At 32.0% G+C, this 25,901-nt stretch overlaps 1 protein-coding gene across 2 annotated transcripts in view; it reads left to right on the top strand.

The window, feature by feature from the left end:
* Window positions 1-589: 589 nt before the first annotated feature.
* The window catches only part of LOC113516151 (reversion-inducing cysteine-rich protein with Kazal motifs), a 39,788-nt gene continuing 14,476 nt past the window's right edge, over window positions 590-25,901 (top strand). For both annotated transcript variants that reach the window (XM_052899103.1, XM_026900529.3), the window contains exons 1-3: window positions 590-872; window positions 6,166-6,312; window positions 10,009-10,064. In XM_052899103.1, the coding sequence (XP_052755063.1) occupies window positions 6,201-6,312; window positions 10,009-10,064 (168 nt within the window). In that variant the 5' untranslated portion in view covers window positions 590-872; window positions 6,166-6,200. The remainder of the gene's footprint in view (window positions 873-6,165; window positions 6,313-10,008; window positions 10,065-25,901) is intronic.

Genomic DNA, 25,901 nt, shown 5'->3' with positions numbered 1-25,901 from the left:
TGGAGCTTAGATTTCTGGACTTTAGATTTCATATATATATATATATATATATATATATATATATATATATATATATATATATATATATATATATATATATATATATATATATATAGTACATAATATTCAGAAAGTATTAGGTGTCAGAAAGTAACCGAACAAAATGTTTACTACATCAGAAAATAAAGACGTAAATATTTAATTATCTTTAATTATATAATATACTACGTATAAATAAAGTGCTTTTGAAAATATATACTCGTATTTCAGTACATCTTTATATTACGCCGTTTACAATATTTAAGCCTCTGGACTTACGTATTTCATAATGAAATATAGAGATCGGGGGAACTTTTCAGAAATCCAATAGTTTACAGCCGTAGTCCTTCTGGTCTGGCGCTTACAATCGGTCCCATCTGTGCACTGTTTAAATTAAAAGTAATTTTCTTATGCAGAATTAATTAATGACTAACGAGCTCAATGGGGTTCATCAGGCGGAAGCGAGAAAACGAGATGACACTATACCATTACGCATAGAAAAGAAAGGGACAGTCCGGGTAGAGGCTGGAGTTGAATGAATTTATGCTGGTCTATTTAGTAACGCGTCAATTTGGCGCGTGAGAGGTTGGTGTTGTGGTTGTTTCTAATGTTCTTTATATAAAGAGCGCGCTAATTCCGCGTGTTTGTGATACGTGAAAAAAGTTGGATTATTTATCGGAAAAAAAAATATTTTTAATTTTTATTAAAATAAAAATTATTTATTTTTAAAGTGCAACACTTTAAAATAAATAAAAACAAGTGTCGTGACATATACAGAGTGCGTTTGGGTAATCATTTACAGATAGACCTATAACTACAAAGAAGATGACAAGGTATGATTAAAGTGATTATTTGCTTTATGGTACACAACCTGCAAGATAAGGCTTGATGATGGCATTTTTCTTAAATTCAAGAGACTATGATGTTAACGGTCTTACCACTAAAGTAATTTAAAAAGTTGTTTATCTAAAATAGAAATTAACAAAATTTTAATTAAACATTGTTTATTGGTGTTTATTTGTAACTTTATGTGCCGATTATTATAATAAAATTTACCACTTAAAACACTTTTTATTTTTTATATGACAGATGTTTTTTAATTAGTCGTAAACAGATGTTTGACAAGCTTTTGCTGTCTAAATATTACATATATTTGTACTAATATATTTCATAATAAAATACGTCTAAATATGAATTGAATACTTGTTTACCGCAAGTTTAACTTTTTCTTTTACGACGGTGAGTGCCTATCAAGAAACCTACCGTGAAAAAAAGATAAAAAATAAATAAATAATGTAAATTATTAATGAAAATAATGTATATTTATTAAATAAACTACATAAAGCTTATCAAGAAGAGTTTATACTATAATTAAATAGGTAGTTCTAGAATAATAAATTTGCAAATTGTGTATTTAATTATTTTTAGCAGTATATAATAGTTTAAAAATAGATACTTTATGCAAAATATACCAGAATTCTAGACTTGGCTCTTTACTCACAGTGGCTCTATTTTATACTGCAAAAGTTTACTATTGCAAAAATATACTAGAATTCCTGACTTAGCTCTATACACTGTAACCTACTTAAATAGTTTTAATAACAAAAATTCATTTTTTTTATTACTTAGGTAATAAAAAAACTCTTGAACCTAATTCAAATCCATTTTATAAGTCAATGACAATTTTGTACTTCACTTATGAAACGACAATTAGGGATTAGGTTATAATTGCGTTCAGTTTACAATAGTATGCGTTGGGGGGAAAGGGATTGTTAGTAATGGAGATTGAGAATCCCATTGCTAGCAATTACCCAACCAGGTCGACCTGCTCGCGGTTCCCCCTGGAAACTATCGTGATTAATTCCTGATGAATTCATCATGATGGGCTAACTGGCCTGTTTTCATTCTCATCGATCACCCTTCACTGGTGCCCCGCTAGCGTATCCCGTTAACGCAGGCGGGGTTACTATTCCATTTTCTACCAATAAAAAAAAAGTTTGCGTTAGCAAGTTACCCTGCTATCTGCATCTCAGCTTCAAGACTGATCAGTTGGAACTTATTTAAAGATTATCGCACTGGTTGGGCTTTAGTGAACTTTGTACAATTTTTTTATTATTAGGTTCCTTTTTTTGTAATCGAGACAAAAACCATTCAAGTTGGAGCAAGCAATATACATTTACAAAATTTTATATAAGTGGTTGAACGGTTTTAAAGATTAGCGTGAATGAATATTGTGATATTTTGTTTTTTTTTTTTATATAAATATTAACTAGGCAACAGGTTTCCTTTGGGTATACTAATAAGAAAATGTGTCTAAATCTTTCCTCTCTCTCCCTCATTTACTCTTTTTTTTTATACGGAGATTGTATATACAATTTTTTTCATTTTTTATGTATTTATTTGTTCTTTATTGTACTCGCTAATAATACAGAAAAAAATGATAGTGGAATTCAAATGTACTAAGGCGAGTTTAACTCTATAAAAGTTCTCTTCTAGCAAACACAAAATGGAAAGGAAAAAATAAAGAATGTTTTTTGTACGTTTTTGCAAACATTTTCTATTATACAAATCATGTCCTGTCAATTACAAATATAACGAATTGGTGTAGCCGTTTTGAAGTATAGCGTTTATTCAGCAATATATATTTATTTATATAGATTAAGATATCTAATCTTCGCTATAATGTATGTACTACAAAACTAAAGAATACAAAACAAAAGAAAATTGAAGAATTTTACTGTAACGTCTAGAAGATATTTAAATAATAATCCAATAATGTTTAACTAAGTAAAAATTTTATTTTATAGAATTTTATTATATTATTTTATTATTTATTTTATAGTATTTTAGTGATGATTGGTTTGTGTAATGTTGCCAATAAAAATTAAATAAATGAATAAATATACCAATTGTGAATATTGACCTTAAAAGAGACATTTGTATAAAGTTCAGAAGTCGGCTCCGCCAAGGCGGTAATAAAGCATTTTTATTTCAGTTCGGCCGATTTGTACGGCGGCTCTCTCATGATTTTGTGCACAAACTTCAGGCGGCGAGCCGACGAGTGCGAACAAATGTTTATGGACGATAAAGCTATGCGACTTTAGATCTATCGTGCCGACTTTTTTATAGTAATACTAGTTACAACTCGTGTCGTTTTTCGCGTGAAGAATTTTTGTATTTTCCTTTGGGAGTGATATATGTATTTGTAAAAAAAAATTATATATAATTCAGGTTATCACCACACCAATCACCATTGTATGTCTGGTGAAATGAAATGACAATACAAAATTATTGCTTAAATGAATAAATCAATAATTATGTATCTACTATTACAATTTGTAAAATCTTCTACTTGTCAATTGTTACAAATCATCCGTCTAAAGATGTAATTTATTAAAAAACATTGAATTTGTGTCCTTATACAAGTTAAATTAGAGTATATTGTATGCGTACAAGTCTTCCATAAAACATATCTAAGCATATTATATCGAAAAATTAAAGATTAATAAACGAAATTATTATAAAAAAGATAATTAACATGTATTAACTGATTAGTTACAACTCATGAGTTTGCGTAAAGTTAAAGAAAAATTTTATTCGAGTTCGCTCTCGGTAAATTTCATAGGTATACATTGTAACTTTTTTTACAATTTTTCGCATTTATAAATCAACTAGCGACCCGTCCCGGCTTCGCACGGGTGCAATGCTGATACCTAATACAGAATGTCCTTATAAACAACGTTTACAGCTTTTTTGTCATTAGACAATACAAACATAATAAAGTGCTATAGAGCGAATCGCGGGCTTCGACGCGCTATTTATAGACACGCTCTGCCGGCCGGGCCGGTACCGCCGCACCGCTATGTTCCTGCATTTTAAATCTGTAATATCTACGGAAATATTCATTTAAATTACATGCTATAAAGGCCCATATTGATCTATATTATGTTGACAAGGTATTTAAGGTACTTAATTGGATAAAAAATAATGCTGTATTGCTTAAAATCACTTCGTAAATAAACCATTTTTTTCCGTAAAATGTAAAGGATAAAAAATGGTTATTATGGGTTATCCTTAAGAGATAGACATATATCATCGCGGATTTTTTTGTTGACCTTTTTAAGGTGTACAATACTGTAGTACATTATTTTGATTTATCTCGTGGGGTTCAGCCAGCGTTTGGAATGTAAGCGCAAAATAATGTATTTATTTACGACATCATATTAGAAACCTCTAAATTTATCAGTGTTTCTCTACTATATTATGCATATATTATATATTTAAACCTTCCTCTTCTAATTAATCTCTATCTACTCTATCTATTAAAAAAACCGCTTTAAAATCCGTTGCGTAGTTTTAAAGATTTAAGCATACATAGGGACGGACAGACAGCGCCAGCAACTTTGTTTACTATATAGTGATTATGAAATTTTAAATAATAATAATTTAATTACCTTATTTTTATTAAAAAAAACAACAATAAAAGTAATTGCATTAAACTTAACATGACTAGGTTCAGTAAAAAGTAGGATAATATTTTTGTTTCATATTTAATTTGATTTATAGAGATAAGATTTATATTATAAAAACAATAAATTTATCATGTTTTTGGACCAGTCCCAATTTTACATTTAGTGAGAGCGTTGTTTATTGTTAGGTAAGTAACTTATTTTATTACTCATATTCTACCAAACAAAATATATAAAACGAGTATTTGGCGTCATAATCGGCTTAATTAATGCTCTTGGAATTAACTGTTCCCATTTTCTGCATCTATACGATTTTGGATAACGTGGTGTCTTTTTTGTTGGAAATGTGAACGAAATTGCAAATACAGTTAGTAAACATAATATATACAATTAGAATATAGTAAATTAAAAGTCTTGTCTCATAATATTCGTTTGCGTTAATGTCCGAGACCACTCAACTGATTTCATTCAATGAAATTTTGTATTTTTAGTGTATCATTTGCTTTAACTTGAGAAATAGTATAGTTTTTGTAAATTGTAAAATAAGAATAAGTAACAGTACAAGTTATGTTAGAGAAATTCTAAGAACCTATCACTTTACATCTAAGGCGCATACCATCACTGCTGTAGTGTGTTTGATTAACACTGTTACTTCACAGTATGAACAATAAATTATGATAAACGTTGTGATAAAAATGAAAGGTGGCCTGGCCTTTGATAACTAATATTATTACGTAGTGTGATAACGAAAATTCATACTTTTCTTATATGTAGGTATCATTACATTCTTTATAGTACTTAGAGAACAAAATGTCTTTTGTCTACAAAATAATAATAAAAAATATCTTCTCTTTACGAACAGATTTAGATTTTGTGGAAGAAGTGAAGAAGGTCTGTTTGAATTAATTCATTTGGCATTCTATTATTTCTGTCTATCCCAAAGTGATACAGGCGTGACGTGTATGTAGGTGTATATGTAAATATATATAGATAACTGCTGTCTGCTCTCTACATAGAATGGGTCACCCCTTCCATTCCCGTGCGTGTCACACTAGGCGATTAAGGGAGCATAATGATCGCAGGAATATGCAGCGGCGTCCCTCTTAAAACATCATCGGAAAGCTAACTGCGGTTGCTAACTTGCCTGTCAAGTGTGGCAACTACTGGTAAATCCTCCTTTATGGGGGAGGCCTATGTTCAACAGTGGACAGCTAACGGCTGATATGATGATAATCATAAAGATTTTTGGGGATGATCATAGGATGGTATGTCCGTGATTTTTTTTGTGCCGACTTTTAATTTAATTAACAAATTTAAAATAATTGATTTCCCTTTCAAGTTGCATAGAAATATTGGAAATGATATTTAGTGAATTATATACTGTACCTGATACGGTACACGTTACCATTCCTGAGGACTAAGGTGTTATACTTCTGTATCCTGTAAACTCACTGTCAAATCCCACCCTTCAAACCGCAACACAGCCATGCGAATACAACTGCTTTAAGGTAGAAACACGAAGCAAGCGACCTTTGTACAAAGTCCCCCTCTGGTAAGGTATTTTCAATTAGATATCGAAAATAGGATGTTGATGTATTTGCACATATTATAAAGTATTTTATTATTACGATTTTTAGCATAATATTTTTTATTTCAGTGGACTAGAGGTAGAATATCTGAAGAATTAATAATATGGCGTCTAGTAAATATTGCGGGAGAGCGAGACTTCGGAAGGAAGGCGGGTGGCGGTGGCAGGCCAGGCTGATCGTTGCAGCAGTCACATTTGCGTTTGCAAACTCTCAAGGTAATTATGCTCCAGACGTTATATTATTTATTTATGTAATCGTCAAGGTGTGCTTTATATTATAAGATCTATAAAAAATCCCACATCAATTGAGATAATAGAACGAAAATGCTTTTGTCTTAATTTAATTTTTATTTGTCATGAAAGTAAAGCTTATCAACTGCAGTAGTAATCTTGAAAATCGTTTAAAAACTGGAGACAGTATCGCATACACAAAAAATATAGTTAAACTAAGAACTTTTTTATGGTAGTTCAAAAGTAAACTTGTAAAGTTTATTCTTTATCCTATTTAAGTAACAGAAAACAGTTTGTAGAAATTGTAGACATAGATGACGATGGCATGAAAAAGTCATATAAATCAGCACTAGCAACTGTAACAAGAGGTGTACCTCAGGGTTCAGTATTAGGCCCAATATTTTTCATAATATTTTTGAATGATTTAATAAATTATATGCACAATTTGTTCTTTGATATTGGGATAGTTATTTTTGCTGACGATACAAATGCAGTAATTTCTGGTAATAATGTAACGGATTTGAGCAATAAGACTAATGCAGTAATGACGGCTTTTAACACGTGGTTTTCAGTAAATAACCTGATACTAAATACTTCTAAGACTAATGTCATGGTGTTTAAAACAACAGTTAGAAATAACCAAAGCCTTAGTATACATGTAAATGGAGTAGCTCTCAAAATAGTTGAAACAATGAAATTCTTGGGTATATATTTAGATTCGCTCTTAAATTGGAAAGCTGAAGTAAGTGCAGTAGACGACGCTATAAGCTCTGCATGCTATGCACTTCGTACTCTGAGAGAAGAGCTTACAGAAAACCAGTTGTTGACAATCTATTATGCTTTGGTAGAATCGCGATTACGATATAGCATAAAATTTTGGGGAAATAGCTACAAGTATAACACAAATAGAGCATTTATAGCACAAAAGAGAGCCATTAGAGCCATGGTTCATATTCCTCCCTGGGAATCGTGTGCAGGACATTTTAGAAGACTAAAAATACTAACTGTTCCAAGCCTATATATTCATGTTCTGCTAATAGATTTAATTAAAAATAGACATTTATATGAATCAGAGGATAGTATGAAACAACGATTAATTACAAGAAGGATGGATTTACAAAAGGTTATTATACTCACATTTAACATAGTACAACATTGTCCACGAAACCAAGCGGTGGTGTTATTTAATAAGCTGCCTAGGGAATTAAAGTCATTGAATGATTTAAATATCTTCAGGACAAAATTGAAGTCATTACTGCTAGAAAGGTGTCTGTACTCAATTGACGAATTCTAATTATAGTAAATTTGAATATATACCTATATTGTTTATGTTAAGAGATGACTAAGTGACTATAATATTTGTTTTATGCTTGATTTAATTTATATTTTATATAGTGTATGAAATTATTGTATAACATTCAAATACAAATTTTTGTTTATGAATAAATAAAATAAAAAAAAAAAATATCGGAAATCTCCATATATTTTCTATTTCATTTAAGGAATTTCTATGCGTTATCAGTCAGTCGTTAATACTATTCCATGTTTGAGGTTATCAAGTATGAAGAGGCGGTAGGCTCGTCCGTTATTACTTTGCAATCAAATATTGGTTATTATTCAAATGACTTGGTGAAATGAGTAGTTTTCGAGTTTTACGTACTCCACAATGTACTGCACTATCTGGAATTACATACATACATATATGTAACATATTTCTATTTATTTTATAAGAGTTAATGAGTCCAATTTTCATGCACGTACTGAGTTTCTTAAGTGCTATTAATTTAGTAAGGCAAGACTTTCTATCTCACAGGGTTCCGAGAAAATTAATTATTACCCGTTAGATATACCTATTTTGTTGCTACATTTTGCATAACTCGATTTATGCGCAAGAGAGCGACCATTAGCAAAATGGGTGATATTTTATAGTAATAGCTCGCTTTATAGAATACTGCAGCTACAAACCCTATAATCTTGGTGCACTGTCCACTATCCTCCATTTACTTCCTATAATTTTATTTCAACGAAATCTGCTATCTGCTAAACAGGTTCGCTTTAGTTTATAGCAAATGTACTGAAATAAATACATACTTAACTATAGCTATTTTATTTTTATGACAAACAAGCTGACGGCCCACCTGATGGAAAGTGGTAATATTAAAGTATTAATAATAAAGTGGTTATATTTTCTAGTACGTATTCATTAGGCATCGAATTAATTTTTTTTAATCTTTATTTGTCTGTTTAATCTATATGTGACATTTCACTATATTTTTTTTAATCTTTATACCTAAATGTGAAATTAATATAAATAATAAAGATATATATGAATAATTAACTATATTATCTTACTAAGAACTATTATTATTTACTTGAATTGTCGTACAATAATAAAGATTTATTTTGAAATTTGATGTGAAAAAATATTGTAGTGAACGTAATACGCTCATATTTTGTTGAACATATGAAACTCTGACATGACAAGGAACTTGCTTATTCATATAATTCGGATTAATTTAGTTCGTTAACGGTACTTTGCATCACCAGAGAGTTAGAAGTTTATATTGACATAATGTCTGATTCGACCATACAAAAAAGCCATATACGAGTAGATATGTAGCGGCTTATTAAGAAAAAGTGTCTATGTTTATGTCTAAACAATAGGAATACTGTGTTATTAAAAATAAAAGCTATGTAAAGTAATAAATTAAATTATAACAATGATTTTGCCACACATGCGTCAGGGGTGTTCTTCTCTAGAAATCTGTCCGATTAATAGAATAAGGGCATACGAGTATGCGACCCCGGCCTCCCGAGCCGCTGCAGTATCCCAGTCTTTTCCGCAACTGCGGTGTCCCCCTTTCCTTTCCCACATAAGTCCCTTATTCCTCTCATTTACTAATCTCCTTTATGCATTTCCAACGTTCCCTTCCTTTTTTCCTCAATCCGTTCGTCCAAACCGTAAGTGGCGGAAACTACCAACAAATGCATTCCCAAAGAGGGTTGACGTCAGGCAGGTCGTAAAACTATGCCAAATCCTTTAGTAATATGGATAAAACCATATTACGCCGACCCCAAATAATAATTGGGATAAGGGTAGGAAGATGATGACGAATGATTTTGGCACATTAATAACAAATTATTATTATTACACTGGCTAACACTTGCAGTTTTGGTAAACACTGTTTAGATAAAGAGTTTCAAATATTTTTGCAGTAAGACCGTAATAAATAAAAATGCATAATTGTTATTTACTGAACTGGAAGGCAGGATTAAAAAAATATGTGTAGAAGTGATAAAAACTTCTATAACGACTGAACTAGTTTTCACCCGCGATTTCGTTTATGTAATATAACTGGGATATTTTGATTGACTAGGCTAAAAACAACCTGGGTATGTTCTTCTTCATCTCATATATATTCATGACAGTTGGTTGAATAGTTGAAGCGTTAAGAGGTAATAAATAGACTAACTTTTGATTTCAATTTTTCGATTCCTTGATATATCTACGGCGTAGGAGACAAATAGATCAAAAGCTTTATATAGTCATCTGTAAGTGTCAGCTCCACTTTGTCGCGGCTCGGGACCAGCTGTTGTGCCCTGTTCCGTCCGATCGCGCTGACGCCTCCATACCTATACAAATATTTTCGTGATGTTTTATTGCCCTATTTTTCATTTCAGATATATCGGCGTGCTGCAGCAAGGCGGAGGGGACATGTCGCAGTGTATGTGAGAAGGTAGGTTACACTTTTTTTACTCAACCAAAAACAAGCATATGTTCTAACAAGTTTTTTTAATGGATGATAATAGAATGATAACTTCGCCTGCGCTATCGGTATACGCTGGCGGGGCACCAGTGAGGAATGATAGGTGAGGAGGAAGCAGGTTAGTTAGCCGACCGTGACGAATTTAATAATAAATCAATCACGATGGTTTTCAGGGGGAACCACGAGGAGGTCAATCTGACAGGGTATATTGCTAGCAATGGGGCTACTAATCCCCATTATTAACAATCCCTTCTCCCCCCCTGTACTAACAAGTAGGACAGTTATGCCCACAACTTTAGATCTTTGTAGTAACTCTAGCTAGTAACCTAAACTGTGTGATGGATATAGTTATTAGGGGTATGGTTATATTTAAGAACATCTCCAATAATCTCGCTGCAGGTCAACAAGAAAGAAATATGTAATGCCCATAGAATAAGGATAAAATTTGCATCACGTCACTATAAATACGAGTAAATATGGCGGCCGTAAATTGTCAAAACTCGAGTTTTTCATTTGTTTTGTATACCTTACTAATGAAATGATTGAAAGTTAATTAAATTACTTCGTATATAGAATTAATATAAACAAGTTTTTATTATTCCTGTTATTCAGTATCTACAATAATAATTTATAATACGTGTGAAAGTTTTACAAAACGTGTACAAAATTTGTATAGTTTTTATAATAATTTTGTACACGTTTTGTACTGTAGTATAATAAATAATACATAGATACTATATATAAGGGAATTGCGATCTATTAAATTTTCCCGAAGTTGAAGTTCTTATCGCGTCATATCGGACACGTTCGACTTACGTATTCTCAGATGAGCTATGTCGGACATTCTTTGAGACCGGCCGGCATCACCAGTGGAATCTTAATCACTTCTACAAGGATTTCCAATCAAAGTTTTCAGTAGAAAGCTAAATTGACTAATTAAACGGATTTATTGCTTCCCTGTGTCTTTTCAGTTGTCTGATATTTTTGTTGCGCTCGTCACGTTGTGGTCACTCAATATTTATACGAATTAGATACAGAACGACCGGTGTTGAATTTCCTTTTAATAGAATTATTATAATAACACAGCTTTGATCTAATCTTTTAAATATTCTAGAGGATGTTGATGTTGAATAACAGCAAAATTGGGCGAGACGTCACGGCCTACCTTCCTGGGGCTATTGAAATATTATACTGTGTAAACCATTGGAGGCAAAGCGTGCCGAGTCGATTCTAATCAACAAGCGTGTCGCAACGCGATGTGTTCTGAGAAAGCGCGCACGATGAATAAAGGAAAATTATTAAAATGTGTAAGGAGAGACACCGTGGACTAATACATTCGTATTTAATTCCGTCTCGTTAGGGACTGTCGCGCCGTGATGGCTGTTTCCTCCCCCGCGACACTGTTTGAATACTTTACAAGTTCATATCGATATTTTTATTCATCATACATATCTTTCCTAGTATCGGTATTAAGTACCTAACAAATAAAGATTTTATATATAAATTAGATGTTCAATTGTTCAGTTATGTATGTATATTATTTGTATATATCTGAATAAATTTGAAGCTGGTGTCTTGTGACCATGTGCAGAGTCCAACTGGAAAGTCCACGAAATACATATTTTTAAAGAGTGTATTGCTGAGAGGTCACGATCACACGATGAGACGGACGAGAACATGACCCATGAATATCTTGATACACTTCGGCTGAAGTTTTCACTCCTTTTTCACAAAAATGTAGTTTTGTGACTCCTTGATAGGACACGCCCCACTATACCGTCACTGACGCAGGATGATGACCACGTTGCACCTTTCCGACCACTTGAGCAGCTTCTTTAGAACTGTGAGCGTACACTTTATTATTTTTCTTATTGTAGTGTTCTTCAATCGTGAAAATTTTTTCATCGGTAAAGAGTTTATTTTTCATACGCACAACGGCCCAAATGAGAGGCTAAGCGCGGAAAAGAGAGTCCAATTTACATTACAAGAGGATATTTCTATGCCTTCCACCTGCGTATCGCGACAGAAGGCGTTTTCATCTATCTACTCTCTTGAAAAGATTGTTTTAGGGCATGTCCTGTATATGGACGATAAGCACCGAGCTTCAGGTCTTGTTTTATAATACGCGACAGAGTCCTAGCGGGAATCTTCATTACTCGCGATAACATTTTTTGCTTCCTAATAGGGTTTCAACGAATTCTGGGTTTATCACCATTAGCAGCTTTTGTAGTTCTAACAGCACGCGGCCTCCCCGATCTTCTCTAGTTTTCGACAGAGGAAGTGCTGTTGTATCTGTTGATAATACGATATACTATACAAGCTATACAAGCTTTTAAAGTGTCTGGAATATGACCGACGGCTCCATACCCACTTTGTGCAAGGCAATAATTGCAATCTTATTTTATTTATCACCCCATTCCATATTGTAATTTGATAATGAACACGAAAAATGTATGAAATGGCGCGAAATCGAAAGAAGTTTTTAAAATATATATTAATATAATAAATTAATTTTATTATATTAATATATATTTTATTAATTATTATAATAATTATTATATATTATAATAATTTAATTTAATTTTTAAAATATATATTAATATTTAAAAAAGTTTTTTATGTAACAGTATTTAAGGCCAGACTAGTAAAATACAAATTATTCTTTATTCGAGATTTTTTTTATTTTTTGATGATAAAAATTTATTTTAGGATTTTTTTTAAATTCTATTAATGACTTCTATCCCCAGTTTTAAGGAATGGGTTACATTCATTAACATACAGTATAAATCAATTAATCCAAAGATTATTATTAACCCGCATTGATTCAATGCGTCTTTTTGAATATAATTGCCACGATGCGCTTATGTACTCTATTAATATTGTTATACGACATAATTTCTAATCAGCACGGCAGCCCTCATTGCTACGGAATTTTTCTGCCCTAGACAACAATCTAAATAAAGTGGCGGCTCGTTAAAGCAACTATTAAACATATTTAACCCCTATGGATTCTCTTTATGAATTAATAGAACTAATATTCTGAAATACACGTCAAATTGGTATGAATAGATGAAAGATTAATGGGCATAGACAAGAATTACAGGGTAGTTGGAAACAAGTATGAAATAGAGTTATATCTATTGTTATAAATATCTTTCTAGCGAAGGGAGTAATTGACAATATTGTTCAGACATGTCCTAGATGATAGGGTAGTATGGATAATAACATAATGGCAGTGCCTGTCACACAGCTATGACGGAGGGCAAGCCAACGGCCGCTAAGTGGCGTGACTGTAGTTTTTCATTATGATTAGTCCCTGAAACAATTATTAAAAGCAACGTAGTATTAGTTATTCTAATGATATCAATTGAAATCCTGCGAAATGTGTTTATATTGGACGATATATTGGACGATTTTGCCTCATATTATGATAGCTCCGGGTTCAATTTCTGTACGTCAACAATATGTTAATATAATATAATAATAGATACGAGTATATACAACTATTTGTATTCATGAGTATATTGGTATGCTTGGGTGTATTCTGTTCATTCTGTCTATGTATGGGGTCCGGTGTTTCGAGGTAAGCCAGACGCAATGCTAAGCTGGTCTAAATTGGCACTACTTAACAAAACAAAATGACTAAACTTACACAACATTCGACCTCCGAGACAAAGCTTAAATAATCTGTCTATGTATTTATAAAAGAAGTATATATATGTTTATTAATTGTGTATTATAAGTATAAAAATAAAGACTAGGTAACCAGATTATTTATTCTTATTCTATTGTAAAAATATGTGGATTAGAACTAGATAGCTAGTACATTACATACGTTTTTATAATAAACTTCCAAATGACGTTTTACATTTAAATGAAAGAAAATTTAAGACATATATAAAAAGGACTCTCTGTACAAAAGCATATTATAAATTAAATGACTATCTAAATGACAAAACTGCATGGATTTGAATTTTGTATTAATGTGAATTGTATTGTAAATGTAATTATTGTAATTTTTCTTAAATCAATATTATTTTCTATAGTAATTATTATAATTATAGACTGACGTATCATAAGAATCTGTAACAGATGTATATGAATACAGATGATTGATTGATTGATTACGGTGTAAATTTTCTATTAAATGGAATTAGGTTAATGCTAAATAATAGCTGTAAAGTGCTATACATGTATAGTTCAAAATATAGTTTAATATAAGTAGTAACGTAACACGTGGCCATAGTTTTCAGTATAAGTAATTATACAACTCATTACTGTTCATTAGTTTTACTTTCGCCATTACTCATTTCAACGGCAACATTGTTTATAACAGTAAATTACATATTTTATAATATATATTTTATACTAAATATATAAACGTACGTTAAGTACCTGAAAATGTATTGAAATACACTGTTGCAACATTACAAATATTTACAAGATTATTTCGAACTAGGGTTATCAACTCACTATAAAAATAAGGTCACTAAATAATAAATAATTCACCATATAATAAGCTAATTTCCAATATACTGGACAGACCTATTTCTGGGGTACCTATAACGTTACCATTTAGTTTGTGTTACCATCCAATTATAGTTAGACCTCTGTTCGAATTTTTGTAATTCTTTTTAAATAATTTATTTTATAGAATTATAGTTTTAGTATACAATAGAAATTACAATTCGCCTGCCAAGCGAGGCAACTATTGGCAAAACCCCCCAAGGGGGAGGCTTATGTTCAGCAGTGGACAGTTAAAGGCTGATATGACGATAGTGATGATACAATAAAAGTTAAAGTATACTATTGTTAGTTGTTATTTTTTTAACTCTAATATCAAAGATAAGCTAATTAAGGATTCTATTTCTGACAAGTTAGATGACGATACATGAAAGACTAAAATACGCTATAACGACTCTACATAACTAGAAAATTGTCGTCATTAACTACAATTAATAACGTTTAAGTTATATTGTGTGACCAATAGTACATTGAGTATACAACAGTTACAGTTAAATATGATCTTTTGAAATACTGGGATGCAAGCGTGGAAATTAGATTCGTTTATTTTAGTTTGTGCATATACGTATGTAAGTAGAATAAAAATAAATCGGGATCTGGTTGGCAACCCTATTCCAAACGGTTGAATAACATCAGCCTATTGAGTTCGATCAGGATCATAAATTGTAGAGGAATTTATGAAGTGGCAGTGATGTGCCCAGTGGACTTGTTCCACGACAGGCTATGGGGTGCGAAAAATGTTATGCTACGCTCAGGAAACTGCGGCACGTGTGAACAGTTGTCGGATGTATGAGTGTGTAAATGTAAAACGTTCATGTATTAATTGGCAACACGGTGAGTGTCTTGTACTGTACAATTAGTTGATACATTTTGTATGTTATGTTACACGCGATAAATGGAATCACATGTTACAGTTTTGCAGGGGAGATGTTATTGGCTGTTTTATGTTTGTTTTTTATAAAAACCATGTTTACTTTTCGTCATGTTCGTGAATAAATATCTATATAGTATGGGGTTCTTAAAAAAGGGTATATTGAGGTTTCTTAGGAGTTGGTAACACGCACGTGACACTCCTAGTGTTGCAGGCGTCCATAAGATACAGTAACCGTTTATCATCTGACGGGCTGTATGCTTGTTTGCCACCTTCGTGGTATAAAAAAAAAACTATCTTCAAACCAAATCCTTTGCGGGGAATGCAGAGAGGAGGAGAGAGACCAATCACAAAAGGCCTTTGTAGACCCCTTGTTTTCTGCACTTTCGTGAATTCATAATAAACTCGGAAAATTGATGAAGACGTTAGAATATTTTTCTGTTTAATTAAAATTATATATTGTACCTCTATGCACATGTTATTGGTTTTGCAGGTATATTATTGCTTTGAACTCGTAGTTCTAACGATATTTTGATGTTCATAAATATTAGGTATAAAACATTCAGCTCCGGAAAACAGACATACAGAGCTCTATGGCCGCAAAGATCGCATTAACCTCATTCTATGTAATCATCATGATTGATGTAGAACGCGCGAGGATGAAGGAAGATGTATGTATAGGTAGGTACAATGTACTTTATTTAAAGTAACATAAAAACATCATATTTAATAAACCAAACTTATATTTAAAATTAGCATTTTTGTAAATGTCTATGTACCTATATGACAAAAGATCTGCGTACAGTCCGGTGTAAAAGGAGCTTTTTCCCGGGAGCACTGAGGTTATGGAATGATTTTTCAGCAGAAGTTTTTCTTAGAGACTGCAGAATGGGGTTTTTAAAAAGGGCATTTAAGGTTTCTTAAAGGTCGGCAACGCGTGCATGGTATTTCTGGCGTTACAAGCGTTCATAGGCTATGGTAATCAAGTTTACTATTAGATGAGCCGTCAGCTTGTTTGCCACAATAGTAGTATAAAAAAAAGATCAAGCTGGGATGATGATCTTTAATAAAAAAATAAAAAATATTTTCCTCTTTGCTTCAAGAGTCATAAATACATATTAAAGACAACGAGAGTGGCAATCAGGCAATCGATTCACTTGTGGGTATGTGGTTACTGATGTCTATGAACACGGGCATAACTCACGTGTTGTCCTTTATAATGATTTTGAGTTACAATACCCAGTAACTTCACGACCATATCGTATGTAATACACACGAGTATAAGCAGGTAAAGGCGATTAGCAAATTTTTGATGGGGCAATTTGAAAGTTTTAAAGTTATTTTAAAGGTTTTGTTTTTCTCATACGGCCTATAGATATTCCGTCACCAAACCGCTTGCTTCTTGTGCTTCAATTTGAAAAACATAATATTTGTGTAAGGATTTGATCTAAAAAATATTCTTACAGTTGTAATGATATTACAAATTATAATGTTTTCAACCTGTGAAGTCGCATATTGCGTCAATGGAGCAACATAGCTATTTATTATGTACATTTAATTATTATTATAAGTGCGCGTTGGATTTATTTTTGTGGCAATAGACGGCTAGTTCAAAGACAGCGGCGCGTTTCATGTTCGCGAATTCGCAGCAACTGGGTGGACCGGGCCTATTTTTCGCAGCTGTATTAAATTTATATTCTTACCTAATAAAATATAATATTTATATTTGATAATTAGTAAGTTTAGTGGTGGTTTACATGTGTTGGCGACAGATCTCTTTTTATATAAGTTTACCTATTTAGGTTTATATTTTTATATTTTGAATATGTCTTTTGATAACTTTTTCGTTTTCTACTTGAATGACATTTTATCACTTAATTATGATAAGCGTATTCTTTTTTACAAAGTTTTTATAAAAGGTACGGCAGTGGTTGGCGTGAGCACCAAGTCCCTTTTTAGGATGGCGATGCACAAAATTAAGATCATTATAATGATCGTCAACCTCTAGTAGCATATTGTATTTACAAAGAGCGGGAGCGCGGTGCCAGTATTAATGATGATTGAAACATACACGAAAATATAAATTTAGTTATTACAGCGAGACTATTTTTTACTTATGAATTATATAGGTGCATTTGAATTAAATCTTCATGACGATTGGTTGAGTCGTTTAGATGTAAAGAGGTCAAACTAACAGACAATCCAATAAACGAATTCATTTTCACATCTTGCCTTGCAGGCATTCATAGGCTACGGTGTCCACTTACTATCAGGTGTATGCTTGTTTGCCGCTTCAGTGGTATAAAAAATATATTAGCAATTACATAATATTAACAAGATCCGGTAAAACAGATATAAGGTTTTTTTGTGCAAAGTAAAATATGGTAACGTCAGTACCAGTTACTGTTATGTTACATTCCCTTCAAATTGAAAGTTGCGAAAACAAACAAATGCGCGCGAGCGAGTCGCTTCAAAGCGGGTGAAAATAGACACATCTGAAACCCTTTCATGTCCGACGGGCCGTCGCGTCCCTCCCACGTCCATGACTTTTTGGATTTTAGAAGTTCAGATAGATAGAAATACAAGTCTTCTAAGATTACAATTGTCCTTACTAATATTATGAATGGGAAAGTTAGGTAGGTAATTTGTTTGTTGCCTCTTGGCGCTTTAACGGATTTATCAATCGAAATGAAATTTGGTATATTAATTACCGTATATTTTTGTATATAAGTATTTAAGATGAAGAAGAATTTAACTTATTTTTTATTTCGGTTAATATATCTTGGCCACGCGGAGGAAGTTGCGGATAAATACTAGTATAGGTATATATTTATAAACCCAACCTGCTAATATAATAAATGTGAAAATTTATCCTATCAATTGCAAAACAATTATTAAAATCAGATTAAAATTATCGAAGATATCATGTAGCATTTTACGTAAATCAATATTGACGTATTTCCTTTTTTTGAGAAAGGAACAAAAATGCATTATTCATTAAAAAAATGGGACGTATTACGTATAAGACGTACTCGTGTAGAGTACGTTATACCGCGTCTACAATTAGAATCATCATATTAACTCTTCAGAAGGTTGATTATTCTCTTTTAAATGTACACATTTATGAATTTATATTTAAAGTAGATAAAATCATTTTACATAATAATTTTACATATAAAATTTATACACTTTTTTGACGTTTTGAAACTATATTGACAAGATCCCATTTATTTTTTGCTTATTTATTCTAAACTTCTTCTAGGAAAGTGCACATAATAAACATATTTTGTTTAAATGCAATATAAACCAGATATAAAATGCATTTATGTTTATAGAAAATTAATGTACATTGTAAAATAGGTACTTCTAATAATATTATATTTTTACGATAACTGGCGACGTAGAGTCACTTTGTTGTAGGCAGTTATCGTTTCCACGAAGCTCATTATTCTGTGTGAAGTGCCATTGGGAGAACAGTTGAGGGGGGTGCGGTAGACGGGAGGGTGGGAGGAGGGAATATCTTCAGCTCGTTAATCAAGACGGCTGTCACCGGCACCGTGACATCTCCGACTCTCTGACCAAACTTTATTGCTTCACTGACACGAGTTTAGTGAAAAAGACATACGCTTCAGACGTCAAAAATAACAGACTGCGAAGTCATAATTAAAAGTTTTAGACGATTGTTCTTTTAGATTGTTTGTTGACATACGATTGTAATTATTTCACTTTCATGTATTATACGCAGTTTTAAGTACAATGACATAATAAAATTATTTATGGATTACTTTTTAATAGTAACGGTTTTTATCAAATAGCCTCCGGTGATAACCCTCAGGTGAGGGTTGAATATACTGCTTCAGCATGAGAACTATTTCTATACAATGTCTCGTCAAATTCAATCCCGTACTTCGCTGAGAAAAGTGTCTATGTTGCGTATATTTGAAAATTTCTAAAATTGTATTAAAATAAATTTATGAAAAGTTTGTAATTTTCTGTTTTACTTCATGGTCACAATAGACTTCAATGGTCGTGCGTTTGAAATTCAATTCTATTATGTACCAATTTAAACTGACTATTAACTTCTTAGACATCCTTTATAAAACCATTTTTTTTATTCTTAATTAGTAAAATTGGTGATGTTTGTTGATTGATGATGAAAGTAATTCGAAGTTTAATTAAAGATAAAAATATAATAATCGTACACTTTCCAGTGTTATGTCCGCCTAATGTACTTGCAATCGCAATGTGCATTAAAGTTTAAAATAAATAAATAATCTCCAGAAAGATTTTGAGACTCTTCGATTATTTGTTTCGAGATTCCACCCGGGTCGAATATTTTTTATGTAATAATTTAGAATAATAGTCGTTTTTTTTTAATTACATCTTTAAAGTACCAATAAATCATTAAAGTGGAGCAACGTCGAGACAAATTCACAAAGAACATTAAAGCGGTAATGGAGGCGGTGATTTGATTCCGTCCTTTGGTTAGGTTTAGTTTGCTTGCGTTATTTCAGAGCCACTCTATATACAGCGTGACATTAGGGTTGACAAACTAATATTTGTACATATGTATTTACATGTATTATTATCTATTTAAATGTTATAACATTTAAAAAAACTAGTCATGATTAATTGATTGATTTATTAACGCATATCCTTAACCGTTGGGATTTAAAACTTCATAATTTTCATGTTTGTAAGGTAAGAAAGATAGAATTCTCTAAGAAAGTATTTCATTAAATTTCTATGAAAATGGTATAGGTAAAGACGAAGTAAACAGCTAGTTTAATAAGACAAATAATGAATAACATAGATTATTTTGGTCTTTAGAACGGGTGTGAATTATGAAAGTGCTGAATCAAGATCAAGAAAGAAGCCTTTTTATTGTCATATTGGATAATACGTTATAAATAAGAATGTATAAAAACCTTCTTCTAACTAATCCTATATCCTTTTCTACTATTAATATAAATGCGGAAGTTGTGAGGATGTATTGATGAAAGAATGTTTTCTACTCTTTCATGCAGACTTAGACAGACAGACAGATTGATAGGTTTTATCCTAATTTAATACATACATAGGATACTTTATATAGTGATTCTAGCGGAGCTAATAATAAAGAAAATAGCTAGTTTCAAATAAACAAAAGAAATAGACTTCCATAAATTTGGATTTAAAATCTGGATTCACATGCTGATTGAAGGATATTTTTTTTCTCTAATGGAATCTACTGATGAATTGCATGTGGAAATATCATTGTGAAACGGAGTTGTTTTTTAAGTAATTCATTTATAGCCATTTTAATTAAATGTTTAAATATAAAAAAATTAATAATACTAGTGGATAAAATGTAAAAAAGATTAAGGAAATTAATGTTTGAGTAGTATGAGAGCCCTGTAATATCTTGATTCACGTCACGATATGAGCCGCCACGGTCGGCTTCCCTGTAGAAATAATTACAGCCGGGCGGGTAGTCGCTAAACTATTTAGGGCGACGGCTTGCAATGCTCGGTCGTTTTATTGTTGGACGTTTGAGATTTAATTTGAGATTGCTATTTGAGTACTTTATTAGTTGTTGTTGTGATTCCTTCTGCGGGCTAGGTGGGGTTAAAGAACCCGCCGTATGTGTTAGCATTACCCACTATTCGCTTAGTACAACCTGCTGATAATTATGGAGAGAGGACATTGTTGGTAATGGATTCTAGTGACCCATTGCTACCAGTATAATCTGTATGTAGTAACTATCACGGTAGGTCAATTGACTTGGCTTCAGAGGGGAATTATCCCTAAGAACATAGGATGACTATAGGTACGTGCCTAGGGACGCGTGGTTACAAAGGGGCGCGCGCGTGGATTTCTTAAACAAAGAAAAAAAAAACAAAATTCATTGTGAAGTAAGCATCTACGTACCTACTTATACAATCTAAAAATATTTATACACTTTGTCCAAAGACGACACAGCCTTAAGAATGTGCGTATTGATGACAGTCAACAATTGTAGTGGTGAGCAGGGGTTTTTTTTTATTGGGTGAAAATAGAGTGGTAACCCCGCCTGCGCTAATGGGATACGCTGGCGGGGCACCAGTGAAGGGTGATCGATGAGGATGAAAACAGGCCAGTTAGCCCATCATGATGAATTCATCAGGAATTAATCACGATAGTTTCCAGGGGGACCGCGAGGAGGTCGACCTGGTTGGTTATATTGCTAGCAATGGGATTCTTAGTCTCCATTACTAACAATCCCGTTTCCCCCCGGTGAGCAGGGGTTGTCCTGTTTAAATAGAATGCCAGATTAGAGATTATATTTGTTAGAAATATTTAACATTGAATTAAATTTATTGCTATCTTTAAATTATAACGATGCTTTTGACCAATGTTTGCTAGTACTAGTTAAAACTTGTAATATACTAGCTTTTCCTCGTGACTTCGTCCGCGTAACCGGTATGTATTCTTCTTGTTCAATTTAACGGTAATAAACAATGATGGTTTTTAGGGGGGAACTACGTGGAGGTCCACTCCACAGTCCACAGGGTATATTGCTGGCAATGGGACTGTTAGATCCCATTACTAACAATCTTTTATTATAATAATTTTTCTCCTAGCAATAATAGGTATTATTATAAAAATTGTTATAACTACCTAAGTAACTGATTGCATTTCATTAGTTGTTTATTTATGCGAAAAATAAATAGATAAACACATCATATATCATCCTGCCAATCGATGGAGACATGACTTCCTCTTCTATTGTTACACATAAACATATTAATTCCTTATAGTAAACAATATTATGGTATTATTAGTAATTGGCAATAATTATACCTATTTATATATTGTATTATATATGAACTAGTGATCCGGCCTGGCTTAGCACGAGTTGTCAGAATTTTCAAAAATAACATACAGCCTATGTTACTCGCTGATATAGCTTTCTGTAGGTGAAAGAATTTTTAAATACGGTTGAGTATTTTTTTGAATTTATCTATTACAAATAAATAACCAAACCTTTCTTTTTTATAATATTAATATAGATTTGCTTCTACCAGTGACTTCGTCTGCGTGTTCGGAATATATTCAGTAACCGGGATAAAAAGTGGACTATGTCTTTCTCCATCACGTATGGTACCGGTATAATTTAATTCCATAGTAGTTGATTAAGCCGTTAAGGCGTCAAAATATAACAAACAAACACATTTTCATATTCAGAATATAAGTAAGCATTATAGTTAAAAATAATTAATTCATCAAACTTGTGGTACAGCAGAAAACTGACTTTCAAAGCACAGGTATCCCTATTTCAGAACCCAGAACACCTTTATTGAAATAAATTGTAAACTGTACCATCTCTTGTATTTATTAATAAAATTATTATTATTAAATTACATTGTACAGTTATGGGCATTATAATCCACCACAAAGTAGATGAAATGCACCGAGGAGCTGTAAAATTTTATTGCGACCGGCTATTACACTGGTGTATGCAAAATGTTTGCGTCGGGTGCGCACCGAATCCTAATAGATTCATTGTCATTGTGGCTTCTTGCGAATCGAGCCATTTGTCACTGCCACAGCTGGAGTTTCTCGACCTTTTGCCGTTACCGCAATTGGAAGAAAAAAAATGTTTTATCGACACAGATTGAGTTGTATAAGGTTTAAATGAGTATGTATAACATACGTTTATGGCTGTAACGGAACTAGTGATGATATTTTGGAAATTGATAATTGTATTTTAGAAATATAATAAATACTTACTGAATATTTCAGTTTAAGTTGGTACCATGACTAAGAATTTGCGTAATATTGAAAAAGAAGAAATTGAGAGAAAATATCTTGCGCTTGTTGAAAAAGCTATTGTGGCTCGTTCAAAGTTTATTTATGTTAATAGACATTAAAATAAAGAAGCAATGAAATTAATTCTAGGAAGCTCACGGCATAACAATAAGCTTATTAATCTTTGTATAAACATCGTGATCTTTATATTATAGTTATTATCAGGAAACATCCTTTTGTCAAGCTTTGTTCAACCAAACCATTCACGTTTGACACAGGACGTGTTAACCGTAGTGGCGTCATATCTAACGCATGATGTCAACCGCATCCGATTGTCTCCATACTAATATACTATGGGACCACCACACATCGCCACCAAGTCGCCGTGGCCTATGGTATACAAATATACAAAGAAATACTTTTTATTCAGTCGCCATTACAAACTAACGCCGCGGATTGAATAATAAGCGATGTTTTTGAATGGTAAAGCATCGGTTGCATATAAAAATGTACTGCGCTTATTTTGGTATTATATAATATTGTTATATACTCTTGTTATAAGTATTTAATATTAGTCGTAAGTTAGGCATAAAACTGTCTCTAATTTCCTTGGAAATTTCGGGAATTTTCTTCATAAAAATTTTAGTCCTTTCATGACCACGACGTGGTGCAATCCACGTCGTAACTTCGGCAATTAAGAAGATGGTATGTAGGTAATATATATTTACCTGCAAAAATTTTTCATTGCATTAAGTCTCGATTGATATGTGTAAACAACGCGAAGGTTTAAAATTAATTTTCTTCGTCATTGTTAAGGTAGAGTTAAACCATAAGAATAAGGATTTATATTTTTATGGTTAAATAAAGTGACTATATTCTTATTATTTGTATGTGTTATCGTACTAAGACTATTACATCGTTATTTGACTGTATAAACGGACAACTTTATACATTATTTTTTTAGTATAACGTATATTATTCATAGTTATTGCTCTTTGTTTTTTTTGGAATATTTATATTTTACGTTTCATTTTGTAGAAATTAAAGTATTTAATGAACATTTCATTTAAGTATATATATTTTAATAATGTTAAAGAATACTTTTTATAATATTTTTGGAGTACTCGATACGTATGAGATACGTATGATAGATAGGTATGAATGCAATTCTATTGATTGTTTAAACAGTTTACACTATTCAAATGCGTACTATTGAGTGTTATACTTGTATTTTTTTTTTATAAATTTATATAATTTATTTATAATTTGAGATCGTTTTTTATCTTTTAGTACCCTTAGCAAGCCTCGTGTTCATTGTCTCATTGTTAAGGTTTTTACTGGCTTAATCGACAAACAAGGCAGATTCAAGAAACAGTTAATCCCAAGTACGCACCAGTTCTTTGAAATTCTACAAATTTTAATTAATAATTATAGTCACATACCTAATGTTTATACAGTTTTTTTTTTGTAATTTGTGTCTGTTGATTCTATGATTGGTGACGATAAACTGTGCTAGTTAATAAGTGAATCATTCATAATAATAAATAAATAAAACAGTCTTGTGGAGTCAACTCGGTAAAATACCAGCATCAATGTTGATCAATCAATTTGTTAACTAGCTAATGGTTGATGAGGCATGAATTCAATTGTAAGTATTAATATTTTACAAAATGTAGCTGCGTATTTTCGAGCTACCAATTAAAAACATTCGGCTAATTGCCTATATTAATCTGTTCCGTTTAAAAATATATTATTTTATCAACCAAAGTCATATATCTTACAATATATTTATATTTGTGCGGTAAAATTTGATATAAATTTTCAAGGCATTTTTATCTCGACTATACCACCGTAAGAATTTATAAGCTTGACAATATAATTTCTCTAGTTAATGACTGAACAATAAAGCAATATTACCAATGGCGTGGGCGCTTAGACTTGTTTAAACGACTGATTTGTATACAATGATCATTGTTCGTTCGCGATTCAACCGAGCCTGATGACGCGAACACGGACATAGGTTAATCGATGACAAATATGCGAACATATTGACTCTTTGAACTTATTCTGCGAACAATTCTGCACACAATGGAATTGAGAGACAATAATTTGTTTATATCAAATAAAGCAGCAGTTATTAAATCATAAACACTACGGCGAGTTTAAATTTTTTTTTGGCATCACCATCTCACTATCCTTATTCCATATCATTTGGGACGGAGTACGTATTTTTGAATTTCTATTTGCATTTTTAAATATTCGTTGTCTGGCTAAGTTAACTTCTTCAAAATCTATTCACTTTTTTTCAGGTCTTCCTCTTTTGTCACTTTTTGTAATATGGTTAGGAACCAATCGTATTTGGTATAATTTTTATGATTAAAAGTAAAATCAAATTAAATTTAGAATTGGTAAAGATTTTGTGATTGTCTGTATTTTTGTGTGTATGTATACTTGGCAGATCCAATGCCTATATAAAAAAAAATCATACAGACGAGTTAAGAATCTTTTACGTTAGATAAAAACAAATATTGTAAGCGCAATATATATGTTTAGACTGAATCAGGACGCAACCTCTTATCCAATGTCAGGTTATCTTCTGGTGGAAGAGTCAAGATAATTGAAGCCGAGTACACACTTGATTG

Source organism: Galleria mellonella, unplaced genomic scaffold (assembly GCF_026898425.1).
Source record: "Galleria mellonella isolate WM207_F2 unplaced genomic scaffold, CSIRO_AGI_GalMel_v1 utg56, whole genome shotgun sequence".
Lineage (NCBI taxonomy): Eukaryota > Metazoa > Arthropoda > Insecta > Lepidoptera > Pyralidae > Galleria > Galleria mellonella.
The sequence above is the reverse complement of the archived record's forward strand: the minus strand, read 5'-3'. Positions and strand labels throughout refer to the sequence as shown.